At 44.9% G+C, this 15949-nt stretch overlaps 1 protein-coding gene across 3 annotated transcripts in view; it reads left to right on the forward strand.

Moving 5' to 3' along the window:
* Positions 1–15949, forward strand: part of LOC101676103 (desmoplakin) — a 46070-nt gene that overhangs the window by 9898 nt on the left and 20223 nt on the right. For all 3 annotated transcript variants that reach the window (XM_013056815.2, XM_045067038.1, XM_013056814.2), the window contains exons 2-11: positions 3500–3602; positions 5864–6012; positions 6736–6910; positions 10243–10371; positions 11540–11590; positions 12954–13115; positions 13652–13756; positions 14647–14742; positions 15271–15396; positions 15707–15859. In XM_013056815.2, coding sequence (XP_012912269.1) covers positions 3500–3602; positions 5864–6012; positions 6736–6910; positions 10243–10371; positions 11540–11590; positions 12954–13115; positions 13652–13756; positions 14647–14742; positions 15271–15396; positions 15707–15859 — 1249 coding nt within the window. The remainder of the gene's footprint in view (positions 1–3499; positions 3603–5863; positions 6013–6735; positions 6911–10242; positions 10372–11539; positions 11591–12953; positions 13116–13651; positions 13757–14646; positions 14743–15270; positions 15397–15706; positions 15860–15949) is intronic.

Consider the following 15949-nt stretch of genomic DNA (forward strand, 5'->3'; position numbering starts at 1 on the left):
CCATGAGTCACAGTCTTTTTGCCTGCCCTTCCTCCTTGATTTCAGTAGATCCATTTCTATGGGGATCTTCCCTTGGGCCAGAGACCCTCAAACGGAACAGTAAAGTGGATTCTCTTTTCCCTAGTCACCAAACCTCCGTGGGTCCGAGTCTCCCTCCCTTTGTCTCCTGTTGACAGACTGACCTATGGGGAAAAGCGTACACCCAGTTCCCTTTCTCACCTAGCTCTGTTTCCAAAGGTTGTTCTGGGCCACACGTCGGACTGAAGTGAGAGTCTTAACAGATTAAAGAGGGAATGTGTAGATCTTGCTTTAAGAGCCAGGCAAAGTCTTGAGAAGTAGTGTGTCAGATGGAACTTGGTTAATTAGGTCATATTTTCCCTATAGACAAACAGCAAAGCCAAAGAATCTCTGTTACGTTGCTCTGACACTTAGCTTTTCCTTCTTTGTTGACCCTTAAAAAGATTCGATTTTCATGCATTTCTCTTGCTGTATAGTTGTCAGTGTATTCACTTAATTGCCAAGCGACACATATGGGGTTTTAGTGGCTATCTAGGGCATGTGTGGTGAACATAGGCAGGTCCTTTAGCAAAGCGTGAAGAACTTTTTTTGAGAATTATTAGCAGCATGAAGTTACCTGGGGCTTCTTGTTGTTGTTGTTTTAATTTAAATTCAGATGTGTGCAGGGGAGAGGAAGCAGTGAAGATGGCTTCTTAATTTATAGAGATGTCCACTGCTGTCCAGACAAATGTCTTCTAAAAGTAGGAGGGAACCAAAAAAATATACAAAGTCCATCAGTATTTTAAGCCAACATATAACTTCCTCACCTCCCTTTTTGCTGGATACAGTTCACTTTTGTGTCATGTAACTAATAATTGGTTTTGAAGAAGCTGGTGAGTTTTATATTTTGTCAAGTGAACTTAGAATTGAGTGTCATAAACTCACCCTTCAAAAGACTTGTATGTACACTGTGGTCCCTTCATTCACAGCTGAGTTGGCCTCCCTGCCTTTCTCTCTTTCTCTCTTTTAAGATTTTATTTATTTATTTGACAGGCAGAGATCACAAATAGGCAGAGAGGCAGGCAGAGAGAGAGAAGGAAGCAGGCTCCCTGCTGAGCAGAGAGCCCGATTTGGGGCTCGATCCCAGGACCCTTGGGATCATGACCTGAGCCGAAGGCAGAGGCTTTAACCCACTGAGCCACCCAGGCGCCCCCCGCCCCTTTTTTAAATACATTTTTATTTTGGAATGATTTCACATTTACAGAAAATTCGTAAAGCTACTGGAGAATTTTCCTGGACCCTTCACCCAGTTTGTGATACTTTTTACAACAGCACAAGTTATTAAGTCTTTTAAGGGACTCTGACTTTCCATTGCCCGAAGAGAGAGCCCTTTCATTTGTAAGCTGGGGACTGGCTTTCTTTGTGGGAATCACTTTGTGAACAGGATCGCTGAAAATGCTTCCAAACAAAGGTACTCTCATCCCTGTTCAAGAGAGAAAACAAAGATAATTACACAGGACCTTCCTGATTTCCTTTTACATCCTCGGGTTCTAAATGAGCTTTCTGTATTTCCCAGTTTTTTTTTTTCCCCCTTTGTCTCTTGAATTTCTTTCCTGTGATTCTAAGGCGATTGGAATTTTGCGCAAGTTTTGACAACTGGTGGAGTCCTGCTTACATCTCAGCGATGTAATGTGCCAGATTTCCTGTATCATTCCTCATGGAAGGAAGAGAAGGCCGCATTCACGGGTGGGGCGCGCTGGTTTTGATGGGTGGGCGGTCCGGGCTGCGCTCTGCGCTCTGCCCGGGCCTGCCTGGAGCAGCGGTGTCATCACCCAGGAGTGGTTCCCAGGGAGAGCTTGGGTCCTCACCCACATACGTCAGCTAGTGCTGGCTTGTAGGAGCCTCGCTTGCAGGGAGGAATGGCAAAGAAGTGGCAGGGAAAGCCAGTGCTTCTCCAGTGTGAAAAGATGCAGAATCAGGGCCATGGAAGAAATTTCTTGCGATTTCACCCCATCTGTGCATAATAGTATAGCCTGGATTTTACAACACCCCCCTTTTATTAAACAGTGAAAATCTTTCTTTACAGCACACACAGACACACACCCCAACCCCCAGGTACACACACTTGTAGGAGAAAGTGAATGCATCAAACAGGCGTCGAACAGTTATTTTCTGCAGGTGTAGGCTTGCCCTGTCCAAGGGGCCTGGGTGCCTCCAAGGCCCTGTGAGGGACTCAGGCTTCTTGCAACGCATTTGGGAGACCTTTTCCTGAACATTTAAACCATAATTCAACATGTTTTAAATCTCTCTTAAGCTAAGCTATAGGAGGCTGTGCCATGATTTAGAGTATCCCGGCAAATGACCAAGCAGGACTATTTTTATCATACCTTTTCTTTTGACTTCTATCTGAATCACATTACATTCCTGGCATCTCTTTCTTTAAAATATGGTACATCTACATTTCACCACCTTTCTTTTAAGATTTCTGAATGCATCTACCAGAAAAGTGTTTTGGGGACACACCTGGGTGGCTTTCTCCGTTAAGCACCTGCCTTTGGCTCAGATCATGATCCTGGGGTCCTGGGATCGAATCCCGCGTCCGCTCCCTGCTCAGCGGGGAGTCTGCTTCTCCATCTCCTTCTGTCCCTTCTACCCTGCTCATTCTCTCTCCCACTCTGTCTCAAACAAAGTCTTTAAAAAAGAGGATTTCATTTGAGAGGTACATTTGGGTGATTGTCCTTATAGAGAAGAATATTCCATAGGGCCATCTTGGAAGGAAAAGTGGCTTGTGTTTGTATTAGAGTTGTTTACATTTCCCTTCACTTTCCTGACACCGTATTTCTTTATCATTATTGTCTCCTTGTGATAGCAGAAAATACTTCTTTAGAATAAGCTCGTCTCGTGCCTCTAGCTGTTTTCCTCAGCCAGACTGGCCAGTGAAACTCTCATACTCTGGGTCTGATCCGTTGAGGTCTTCCCTTGGAGGGGCTTGTGCAGATAATCCTCATTGTGGATTATTGGGGGATGAAGCGGGAAAGGTGATAGATAATCTGCTAGAAATGTGTTTTTACAACTCAAGGGACTATTTCTGGGTTGGATCTTAGACCTGGAAAAAAAAAACTTTAGTAATTATTAGGCTAGTTAGTAAAATTAAAAAATGTTCTATAGATTAGCCAATCATATTCAGTTTTAAATGTCCTGATTTTGATAATTCTACTGTGGTTATGTAATAGAAAGTCTTTATTCTTAGGAAACATATGCTGAAATATTTTGGCATAAAAGCTTATGATGATCTTCAAGTGGTTCAGACAAGCGTGGGTATCTATAGGTAAATACACCTGCAGAGAGGGAAGAGGAGGATACAGGAAACACGTTAGCATTTCTGGCTGAAGGGTCTATAGGAGTGTTTTTGTTGCATTTTTGCAACTTTTCTGAAAGTTTGAAATTGTTTTGAAACTGGAAAAAAAAATTCATGCCTGCTTTTTTGTGTTTGCTTCATCAGTCAAACCGGGACGATGTCCAGGCACCAGAACCAGAACACCATCCAGGAGCTTCTCCAGAACTGCTCGGACTGCCTGATGCGGGCAGAGCTGATCGTGCAGCCGGTGAGCTTGCTTGTCCCGCTCCATTGGCCACATCTCGCTTTGTTCTCCGTTAGCGTCGCCTTATCCTCCTGACCTGTGCTTCCTCACTCACGACCCTCCTTCTCATACTTAGGGTTTAGAGATTATCTTTTTCTAAGCGGACTAGAGAGGGGTGTGTATCTTCGTAACCTAGTGGCGATGTTGGTTTAACAATGGAAACCAGGGCTCGCAGGGTTTCCCCCAGCAAATATTTACACAGATGCCCACCCTTTTGGCTTTGCAACAGCTCCTCATTTATTATTGTTTGTGTGATTATTGTAGCACTTTCTCTTCCTAGAAATGCAGCCTGACTTGTGTATCTTGCGGGTTGATGTTGTACACCATCAATTTAAGAAGTTAGTTTTTTTCTTTAGGAAAAATTACCATATTGTGAGAACAATTCTGTTTGAGAAACAAGGAAAGGAAGGAAGGAAGAAAAATGAGAGAAAAAGGAAGGAAGGAAGAAAGAAAGGGAAAAAAAGAAAATGCAATTGAAAATTGAGGAAAATGGTAGCATTTAACAAAAACCTCCCAGTATTTCTGGGTATTAGCTTAGATTCTCATTGAAACAGGCTTAGAAATCCTGGACACTGTGAGGTTGTATGAGTCAAGTTTCTATTTTGAAACACTGTAGCTGGCATTCAAATTTGCTAAAACTAGACTAGAGAGTTGTAGGGCCATAGACCCCTTCTCTCTCCTGCCCCTGATTTATTGCACATCCCTGTGAAGGGACTGAGTTCTAGCCTCCCCGATGCGGACCGGGAATCTGGCCCATCACAAAGTACCCCTGTTAAATAAATATAAAGAAGGATTTTAACCAAGTGAATTTGCAAGGTTCTGTTTGGAGAATATCTTAATGTTCCAATTTCTCAATTTTGGAGATTTGGGGTGGAATCTGGTCTATTTCACCCAGTTAGAAAAATAACTTCACTTTAGTCCCTCCCTGTAAAAGGATATTTGGGACTCAGCAAATGAGCTTGGTGCTAGTTCGGGTCGTTTCAAGTCTCTGACTTGCAACGCACTCCTTCTCACAGAGCCGTGGTTCCTTTACCTAGAGCAAAACGGGAAGCTCCTGCGACTCAGACTGAACACGTGCACGCCCCAGACCTGGACACGAGGTGTAGTGGCTAAGGAAACGCTTTCCATGTGGCTTCGGAAATTTACATGGCATCACGTGCATAGTGTTTTTTTATTTCTGTGCACGGAAGTGGAATAACGTCAGGGAAATGTAGTGTGTTTGCTGCCATTTCTGTTAAGAGAAAGAAGGTTCATTTGGCTGAAGCCCGATGAAAGCAGCAAATGTAAAATTCCAGGGAAAGCTCCTATGTGGCCCTGTGGCAGCAGGCTTTTGCATGGGAAAAGAGGGTGGTTTCCTTTTCTAAAACAATTTTTAATTAGAAAATATTGATAGCCTCACAAGAAGTTGTAAAAATAGTACAGAGCACTTCTCGTGTGCCCATCACCCCTCCCCCAAAGGTGACATCTCACATAAGGGTCACGTGTCATCAGAAGCAGGAGATTGATTGGCCCAAGATAATGAATTAGATAGGCTCCTTTTTTTTTTTTTTTTTTAAGATTTTACTTATTTATTTGACAGACAAAAATCACAAGTAGGCAGAGAGGCAGGCAGAGAGAGAGGGGGAGGCAGGCTCCCTGCGGAGCAGAGAGCCCTATGTGGGGCTCGATCCCAGGACCCTGAGATCATGACCTGAGCTGAAGGCAAAGGTTCAACCCACTAAGCCCCCCAGGTGCCCCAATAGCTTCCTTTTTAAGAATGGAAAAACTTTGTTCCCATAAGATGGAGGAAAATCGCAGTTCGTGTGTAAAAGACCTTATCTAGCATAATAGTACTATGTTCTTACCCCAGTGAAGTTCCCATTGGCCGAATGTTGTTTGTAAACAGGAAAGATAGCATTTAACACATTGAAGAAAGGGAAAACTCACTGCTCCATAAATACACTTTTAAAAGCCTAGTAAAAATTTAAAATACAGTCCACAAATTTTGCTTCATGAATCCTCCTGTATTTACCCACTTCTCTCAAATTAATAAGGTAATTTCCAGGCAGGAATTCTTTGCAGTCACATGCAAAATGGAAACTCACACTCTTTGTTAAGTTCACAGCAGACGCTTTTGCTGCCATTAACAAAAGTGAAGCTTCTCTCTCCAGCATTTTCTGCTCTAGTGTGAACACCTGTGAAGCTGTCTCTCTACATGTTTCCTTCATGTGAATTCTTTCCTTTAGGAGCTGAAATACGGAGATGGAATACAGCTGGCTCGGAGCAGAGAACTGGATGAGTGTTTCGCCCAGGCCAATGATCAGATGGAAATTACCGATAGCTTGATCAGAGAGATGCGACAGATGGGCCAGCCGTGTGATGCTTATCAGAAAAGGTGTTGCCTTTACCCCAGAGCCTAAATGCAGGCGTCATAAACCCACTTTCGCTCGATCCCGTGGCCCAGGTCCTCCCTTGAAGGGAGCACAGCTATTCTAGGGGGAGGGCTCCCTTGCCTTGCTGTTCCGTAGCTACTCTGTACAGATGGACGGCACTCACTGCCTCCATCTTATGTGGCTGCCATGAAAAGAATCAGACAGACCCGCCCAAAGGAGCTGGCTTGTGTTGAAGGGTTGAGTTTGTTCTGTGATGTTCGCTGGACTTCCATCTGGGGAGCAGCAATGGCCTTTGGCACAGCATTTGCCTTTCAAGGGTCCAATACCAAGTCAGGCTCAGTTTCATGTGTACAAAAATGAGACCTGTAGAGTTGGAAAAGCAGTTTAAAGCAGAAACGGGTTGTCTTGATTTTGTTGTCAGGGTACGTAGGGCCCAGGATACGAGGCAAATTCCCAGGGTGAAATTTAGGGGGAAAGCCGAGGTTGCTACCAGGTTAGGCAAAGCCAGCTACACTTGCCCTGATGTTTCAGGCTCTGACCATCACAGTAGTGAGGTTTTTATATGGGATTGCAATTCAAGTCAGATGGTAAAGAATTCTCCAAATCCCACATCTGTGACCTCTATCCTGGCAATGAAGGAGACTCAGAAAGGGGGGCGTTTGCCTAGAACATGGGCCCATAGGCAGTTTTCCTGCAACAGTGTGATTGTTTTCCTTTCTTTTCAGACTGCTGCAGCTCCAGGAGCAGATGCGAGCCCTTTATAAAGCCATCAGCGCCCCTCGAGTCCGAAGGGCCAGCTCCAAGGGTGGTGGAGGGTACACCTGTCAGAGTGGCTCTGGCTGGGATGAATTCACCAAGCGCGTCACCAGCGAATGTCTGGGGTGGATGAGGCAGCAGAGGGTAAGCACCTTCCTGATGAGGTTGGTTCTCGAATGTTCCAAGCAAGCCTGAGTGGGGCAGAGGTATAGAACGTGGCAGGCTCAGCCCCTGCGGTCTGGCCACAGAGTGGTCTGGGATTTCAGCCAGCGGCGGAAACCTGGTATTTTCCGTAGTTTCCTCATATATAATTTATTTGTAATTTTTTATTTTTTAGAGAGAGAGAGTGGTGCACACTCACGAACAAGTTGGGGAGGGATAGAGGAAAAGAGAGAAAGATTGAGAATCCGAGGCAGGCTCCATGTTCAGTGTGGAGCCCAATGTGGGGCTTGATCTCACAACCCTGAGATCATGACCTGAGCCAAAATCAAGAGTCGGATGCCTAACCGACTGAGCCTCCCAAGTGCCCTGCCTTGTGTACAATTTAAATCGAAGGCTTCTATTTTGAAATAAATCAAACTTCCGACAGTTTTTTTTTTTTCCCCTCTCTTGTGGCTTGGGGAAGGAGCCTCATGGTTTTCTGGTCAAAACTTCTCTCACAGGTTAACACTTAGGTATAATTTAATTAGTAGATTTTGAATGTCTAGCTTTTACAATTCACAACCTGAAAATGTGTTGGCCTTTATGCACCCAAAAACCTCATTGTTCTATCTGAATGGTAGGTGACCTCATCTGTGTGAGTGATAGGTACTTAAAAAAACGTGTTGTGGAAATGCATTTAAAATGGTAAATCCGAGAGCTGGAAACGGTAAAACCGGATATTCTGGTTTGGGCTCATCGGATGCTTCCCTTATATTTTTGAGGTGTCGGTTGTTCTTGGGCAACCCTGACGGCACAGGTGTGGGAGGGGAGCGAAATCATGGCGACCGGAGTCTATGCTGAGCCTTTCCCCGCCATGGCAGTTTCTACAAAGTGTTTCTCCTGCTAATTATTGTTTTGTTGTTTTATGTGGTCATTTTGCCCTTTAATGAACAGGTGGCATTAGAAATATGCCTTAATCTCGTCGCTGGGAATTGTATCATGCCAACTGCCTGCCAATCAGCCACCCTTCTCTGGAGATGGGGGATGTGTTAGGTTGATTGATGGGACAGACATCATTTGTGGTGCCATGCGGTCATGGTCGTGAGAAGCATTAGTCTTACTGTTTGTCGTCGGCCCAGTTGAGTAGCGGTTCTAAAGTTTGCAGCCACTCGAGATTTGGGGGGATGTATTCTTTCCTAAGTGGGTTTATGAGTCTACATGTTCATTCATTCAGTTAGTTAAGCTTCCCCCTCCATGTTACAAAGACGGTGCGGCACTATCACAGAAAGTAGGGCTTCTAGAAGAGAAAAGTCCATTGTAATCCCAGAAACCAGACTAGAGTCCTAGTTTTCAGATTCCCTTTTGATCTTTGAACACACATTTCTAGAACTCTCTATATGTACTGGCACCATACCAGAAAGTGAGTGTTCAGAAATTCTTGAAAGTGGATATTATTGACGAAAACATGGACGCCCACACGCCACATTTCTATCCAGAGCATGCAGGGTTAATTGCTATTTGAGCTGTAATAAAATCCTGAGCAGATACGGCTGGGGGAGGGGTGGCGCTCCAGTCCCTGGGGAAGAAAGGGAACCCTGAAAAGAAGGCTTGGCAGAGCTGATGGGGCTTAAACTACGTTGTACGTAGGTGATGTTAGGTGAGACCACCTTTGAACCGAATTACTTAGGAAACATCCAGTCCCTTAATTTCTTCTTAGTCAGTATGACAGTTACATGAAAGGATAGCTCATAATTGGTCATTTTCTGCCTGCATGTTGGGTGTAGGTTCGTGACACTCTCTTGTTGCGAAGGCTCAGCATTTTTTAAGTTTTGGCAAACTTAAAAATGGCCTCGTCTCCTGGACTCAGTTTTGTGTCAGGTAGGGGAGTGTTTTTTAATAGGTGCAATTCATGAGCGAAGCTCTTCAGATCAGCTGGCCTCCAGGGTTTCAAGGGAACTAAAACTTGTTCGATTACTTCCTGCCCGTTTGCTCTGGGATTCTCTGGGGCCCTTTCCCTCTTATCCTTCTTCCCCCAAGCATAGCCCGCATTCTTTCTCACTCCCCCGAGGGACTGAGCTGCAGGCCAGGCCAGCTGATAAGGGAGCAGTGTCCCTCATCATGATCTGTAGGCAGTCACACATCTCCTGTGCCAGGCTTTTGTTCTGTTTCCCTGATTTGTGCTTCTGCTGATGGATGGGTCAGATACTGCACCCCTGGCTGGTAATGAGGGGCGGGCACGGGAGCCTGGTCATCTCATTAACTTCCCAAGTGCACTCACCTGTTTCTGCTTTAAAGCCCCAGTGAGCCGAGGAAGAGAAAGGTCGAAGTCCTAGGTAACTTTCGGCAGTCTGGCTGAAATGGCTCCCCTCTCTGAAGGCTTGCCAAGTGTATTAGGACATGGATGTGGCTTAGAACAATGTGTGTTATGTTCTTGCCGCAATACCAGACTGGAATGTTTGCCCTTGGCATGTCTAAGAGATGACACAGGTGATTTGGAAATTTACATGAGCTCATGCGAAAGACAGATGAGCTGATAGACTTGTGGACCAGAATGCTTGATTCTTATTATGGGATGTTCTTAAATTCAAAGTAGGGGAGACTCAAATTGGAAAGGGAGTTAGATTTCATTTTTAAAGAGTTCACATACGCCCACTATCTTAATATTGCCAGCGTTAATTGAAATGAGCTTTGAGTATGCTCTGTAGCAACTTCTCTTTGAAATGGGCTGCAGAGAGTTCGGCATCCTGAAAGATAATGGTAAACACTGAATTTAAAGCGTTGACAATTACAGGGATCAAAACAATTTAAAGGAATAAACAATGCAAAATACGTTTAGGTAGGCTGTTTAGCTTGGGACATAGTACATGACTAAGCTTAATGAACTATCTCACGGTTGAAAATGACTGAGTATAGAAACTTCTGTCAGTAATTTCTAATGTGTCATACATAGATATGCACACCTATTACACACACATACACACACAGACCCCGCTTGTACAAAGGTAGATTTTTTTGTCCTCCCCCTCCCCCCCCCCCCCGCAGAGGACATGATGTAGCTTTCAGGAATCTCATTCCTCCGTCATCTTCTCTTCAGCTGTGTTGAGCTGGGGTTCAACAAGTGGGGGGGAGTGTTGGGCCAGCCCCGTTCTCTGTTGGAGAGTTCCAAGCCTTTACACAATTTTGTTTGGTTTCGAAAATACTGAATATATACAACTTCGGTTTTATCGGAATGGGAGTTATATATGTCCCTTGGTGCTCGGACCCCTGATGCGAGGGGTAGGGTGAGTTGGACGCAAAGCATCGGGCATGAAGGCACGCTCTCTTTCCCCCGGCAGGCGGAGATGGACATGGTGGCCTGGGGCGTGGACCTGGCCTCCGTGGAGCAGCACATCGACAGCCACAGGAGCATCCACAACGCCATCGGGGACTACCGCTGGCAGCTGGACAAGATCAAAGCCGACCTGGTACTTGGAGATGTTTCAGTTGTCGAGTCTTGGAAAAGCATACCGAAGCATTGTGTCGTTCCTCAATCCTGGGCATTTTTGGCTGAGACATTAGCCTAAGATGGCTCCCCCAATGGACTGGAAATTTCTAAAAATCCCATTTCATAAATGGGGAAGTGGACTCGGGTAGACCTAGTAGAGATTGTGTTAACTCTTAAGGAAGACGTAAGCAAAAGGCAAAGGGCATACCCACGTGGTTTTGTGCATAGTTTGTAGATGAGTGTTTTTGAGGTGGGGGGGATGGTGGGGTTTTTTGTTTGTTATTTTCAGCAAGCAGAGCATCTCTTCAAATAGAGCACAGCAATTGTAGAGTTTTGTGGGCTTGGCAAATCCTTTCTTATATGTCTCTTACCGACACTCTTCCTTGAAGCTGGGTCAAGAATTGCATCATGAAATAATCATCTGGTTTTTATTTTTTTTTTATCATTTTAAAAAAAGAATTTATTTATTTATTTATTTGTCCCAGAGAGAGAGAGGGCAGGGTGCACAAGCAGGCAAAGTGCCAGGCAGAGGTGGAGAGAGAAGTAGGCTCCCTGCCAAGCAAGGACTCGATCCTAGGACCCTGGGATCATGACCTTAGCTGAAGGCAGTGGTTAACCAACTGAGCCACCCAGGTGCACACTCCCCCCAACCTTTTTTTTTTTTAAGTTTTTATAATCACCTGGTTTTTAGTGCCTGGTTCCTACCCAGGTCTCCATGCTTTTAAATCCCTCTTGTTTTTTTTTTACTTTGATCAGAGATACTCATGCTCACTTGTACTGCCTTTTTTTTCTCCCCTTACTTTTGTCCCCCTAAGTCTCTGACCAAATTTCTCCCTCTTTTCTCTAAGATCTGGGGAGTTCTAAATTATATTGTCACACTTAACATTTTTCAACAAGTGAGTCCTCAAGTGACAGTGATCGACCCTCTACTTTGTGGAGATGGTACCACCGGGCCAGCGCAGGGAGAGGGTTGCCTTCAAGTCCGACCGGGAAAAGGTCCCTGTGGGTAAACGTTTCTATAGAGCAAACACTTCTTTCTACCGAGTGATCTGAAGTCATTATCTGACAAAAGGGAGGTTCAGAAGGGCTACGGTTGGTATACACACCCACAAGGGGAATTAAATAATTACTCACTGTTTGCCTTCTAGCGGGAGAAATCTGCCATCTACCAGTTGGAGGAGGAGTATGAAAACCTGCTGGTAAGCTGACTGACTTCTGAAGTCTCTGTGTTCAGTGTGGTTCTGTTCCATTAAAATGCAGCCCGCCTGGGTGAGAGGAACCTGACGGCTGTGGGGATATCTGGGTATATGCACGGTGCCTGGAGATACTACTTCCAGGTCTCCTGGCCGGTTTCCTTGAGAAGTGAGTGTTAGAAGACTGTTTTCTGGAAACCGTACCCGGTGCTGTTCTATTGTAAGTTGAGAGTCACGTAGATAGCACCTATTTTAAGTACTTAGAGTTAAGGAAATAAAGCTTTTTCACTTGTGACTTGCAGCCTTTTTTTGAAGTATAAGCAAAAATAAGACTCATTTTCCCCAGAGAGGGGTTTCTTAGACCATTATCACCATTTTTTAAAAAAGATTTTATTTATTTATTAGAGAGATCACAAGTAGGCAGAGAGGCAGGCAGAGAGAGAGGAGGAAGCAGGCTCCCTGCTGAGCAGAGAGCCCGATGCAGGGCTCGATCCCAGGACCCTGAGATCATGACCTGAGCTGAAGGCAGAGACTTAACCCACTGAGCCACCCAGGCACCCCCATTATCATCATTTTATGACAAAGTGGGAATCAATTCACTGGTCTGGTAAGAAGAAGAGCTGTTGTCTTTTTTTTTTTTTTTTTTTAACCCTATTGTGTCACCTTCACCTTTTTAGTATTTCCTTGTGGTAGTGATCCTTTGTATTTATTGATTGATTTTAAAGATTTATTTAATTTTTGAGAGAGAGAAAGAGAGACAGAGAGACAGAGAGAGCGTGAGTCAGGGGAAAGGCAGGGGGAGAAGGAGAGAGAGAAAGCCGCAGAGCCTGACTCGAGACTTGATCCCAGGACCCCGAGATCATGACCCCAGCTGAAATCAAGAGTGGGACGCTCAACTGACACAGCCACCCAGGTGCCCTGGCGGTGATCCTTTTTAAATAGTATAACTAGCAGTGACACAAGTGTCCTATTAAGTCTGGCCGTGGCTGACCGTCCCTTGAATTTTGGGGGTACGGAAGAGGGCAGGAAAAGCTTGATTTATGTTTTTAAGATTTGAATTTTCCCCTTGTAATCTGAAACTAATTATTGAACCCAAGCCTCAGTGTCTGAGTCAAGATCCTTCTGAATTAGGCTCTTCCAATAATCTAAAATTGTTCCCTTGTTCGTCGTAAGTTTGGATGGGTCTTTTTTACATACTAGGGGGTCACTGAACATTTTATTGGTTCATGTGATTTAATTGGTTAATTAATTAATTAATTAAATTATTTTTTGGCGAAAGGGACCACACAGACCAATCTCTGGAATCTGCAGAGAATCCCATTAACGTGCCTGCTGTCACCCTAACGCTGCTTTTGAACTTGCTGTGCAGAAAGCGTCCTTCGAGAGGATGGATCACCTGCGGCAGCTGCAGAACATCATCCAGGCCACGTCCCGAGAGATCATGTGGATCAATGACTGCGAGGAGGAGGAGCTTCTGTACGACTGGAGTGACCGCAACACCAACATCGCCCAGAAGCAGGAGGCCTTCTCTGTAAGCTCGCCCCTCCCGGCCGTAGACGTGAGGCTCCTGCCTGGGGATGGATGGGGATGAACCCAATCAGCTACTTGGAATCCAGCCTCTGCTGAAGTGGTCGTGGAGAGCCATTCCTTTCTGGAAGCTTTCCAGGGACTCTAGAGAGGCGGGGCATTGCTTAACATCCCGGAAGCCCATAGAGAGGGTCATCAGGCATTCCGATATCCCAGAGTGTGGGTAGCACAGTGGGAGGGGGGTTAGAACCCACAATTAGAAGATCCCTGCATTACTTGTCACTGTCCCTTTACCTCCATTATCTGTGTGGATTTGGGCAAGAAATGTCACCAGTGTGCCCTCTGCCAGGTACTGGGTGACCTCAGATATTCTCTTTGGTCTCAAAAATGCTATGATTCTGGAGGAAACCGTAACATGATTCTTTGAGTTGTTCATTTCCACAGCACAGTTTTCAGTTCTGACTTCCCTTGAATACGGCAGAAATGCTGGAAGGCTAATGGTGACTTGCTCTGAAGGGTCGGTTTTTCTCTCATTTACAGATACGCATGAGCCAACTGGAGGTTAAGGAAAAAGAGCTCAATAAACTTAAACAAGAAAGTGACCAGCTTGTCCTCAATCAGCATCCGGCTTCAGACAAAATTGAGGTGGGCTTCATGTGATTTATATTTTTTATTAGAGAAAAAAAAGGGAAGTTTTGGAAAAGACTATCTAGATGAATGATTTTTATCTGTCATAAAGCCATGACGAGTTTATTTTATATATTTTGGGATCAACACCCTAGACTGGCAGTTGGCAAGCTTTTCTGGAAAGGACCAAATAATACACATTTTAGGTTTGCAGACCATTTGGTTTCCGTTGAAATTACGTGACTCTGTCATTATAGTATGAAAGCAACCATAACAATATGTAAGTAAAGGAACATGGCTGTGTTCCAATAAAACTTTATTTATAAATGCAGGCAGTGGGCCAGATGTGGCCCTGGGGCTATGGCTTGCTGACCTCTGCCCTGCAGAGGCTGCCATCTGTGGGCTGTGCTCAAGGCTGACATTAGCTGGTATGACATCAACTGGTATGGCCATACTGGTTGTGAAAGAACAAAACAAAGTGTTTTCCTATCAGTTGGTGAGAGTCACTGCCTTAAGACCCTTAAGCCCTCTGCATGGGTTCCTCGGACGTACCCATCATCTAGCAGCAGAATAGGGACAGGGTGTCCTGGAGCAACCCTGTGACAGTTCTGCCTCTAGTTTCTGCTCTAATTCTGATTAGTCAGTAGCTATACCACTTGAGTGAGTATTTTGACCAATACTCCTAATGGTATCTATTTGCTAAAACTGGTTTTTAGGTTGAATCACTACCATACCATGAGTTCCCTGTTGGGAAATTCTGTTTTCGCTCTTTAGAAAAACGTTTGCTTGAGTGGGTATTCGATAAAGAAATGTTTTGTAGATTTTACTGGGGGTCACATACCTGTGAAAGGACGGATGTCCTTATATGCCTGCGCGGTGACGTGATGGCGGATGTTTTCTTGCTTCAGGCCTATATGGACACTCTTCAGACTCAGTGGAGCTGGATTCTTCAGATCACCAAGTGCATTGACGTTCACCTCAAAGAAAATGCTGCCTACTTTCAGGTTTTTACGCTTAGTTGTAATTTAATTGTCGTTTAGGTCCTAATACCTTATTTTTTGGAATGTATTTTGTAAAAGCCCTGAAAACAACCTTGGAAATATTTTACAAATACCACTTATTGGCTTTTAGTTTGGAGGAGCATAGATTGGTGACCTGGGCACCCGTTGCTCAGATGGCTCTTACTGTTACATGACTTAATACCGTTTCTTAAGCCACCTGTTAACTAGACCCCAGAAAGGTAGTCCTTGACCTGGAAGTACTGGAAATAGTAGGAAATACTAGACATTGCTGCTTACTGAGTGCCTTTTCGTGAATACGCAATCATGCTCATCTTTATTTATCATCTTTATTTTTCTCAAGATTTTATTTATTTGACTGAGAGAGACAGCGAGAGAGGGAACACAAACAGGGGGCATGGGAGAGGGAGAAGCTGAGCAGGGAGCCTTAGGCGGGGCTCGATCCCAGGACCCTGGGATCATGACCTGAGAGGAAGGCAGATGCTTAACGACTGTCACACTCATCATCAACAGTTCTTTGAAGAGGCCCAGTCAACCGAAGCCTACCTGAAAGGCCTTCAGGACTCCATCAGAAAGAAATACCCCTGTGACAAGAACATGCCCCTGCAGCGCCTGCTGGACCAGATCAAGGAGCTAGAGGTACCATCACCAAACGAAAACAGAGAGAATACTGATTACTTGATGTGGAAGTTCCTTTGGGTAAAAGCATGCTTCAAATTCTAGCCCCTTAGGCTTTTCACGCAATGACATTCTTTCCTGGCTCTGTAGCTTCTGAAGTGGCTAAAAGTCCCTGCGGAGGGGGTAGTTTGTGGCTTTTTGGAGCTCATGCCACGCGAGCAATGTCTCATCTGTCATGTCGTAGCAGCTAGGCTGATGTCCCTTACAGGTCTTCTGTGACATTCACAGAGTTATCGGCGTGATGAAAATACGATCTTATTTGCAATTGCAGAAAGAACGAGAGAAAATCCTTGAATACAAGCGTCAGGTACAGAACTTGGTCAACAAGTCCAAGAAGATCGTGCAGCTGAAACCACGGAACCCGGACTATAGGAGCAACAAACCCATTATTCTCAGGGCTCTCTGTGACTACAAACAAGATCAGGTGGGCACCGTTATTTGGGGGTGAAGCCCAAGTTTTCCCCTTTCTTTACAGTGAGAGCTTTGCCAATAGAGGGAGGAGAGTTTAATCCAG

Source organism: Mustela putorius, unplaced genomic scaffold, assembly GCF_011764305.1.
Source record: "Mustela putorius furo isolate JIRA1106 unplaced genomic scaffold, ASM1176430v1.1 tig00003870_pilon_pilon_pilon, whole genome shotgun sequence".
NCBI classification, from domain to species: domain Eukaryota; kingdom Metazoa; phylum Chordata; class Mammalia; order Carnivora; family Mustelidae; genus Mustela; species Mustela putorius.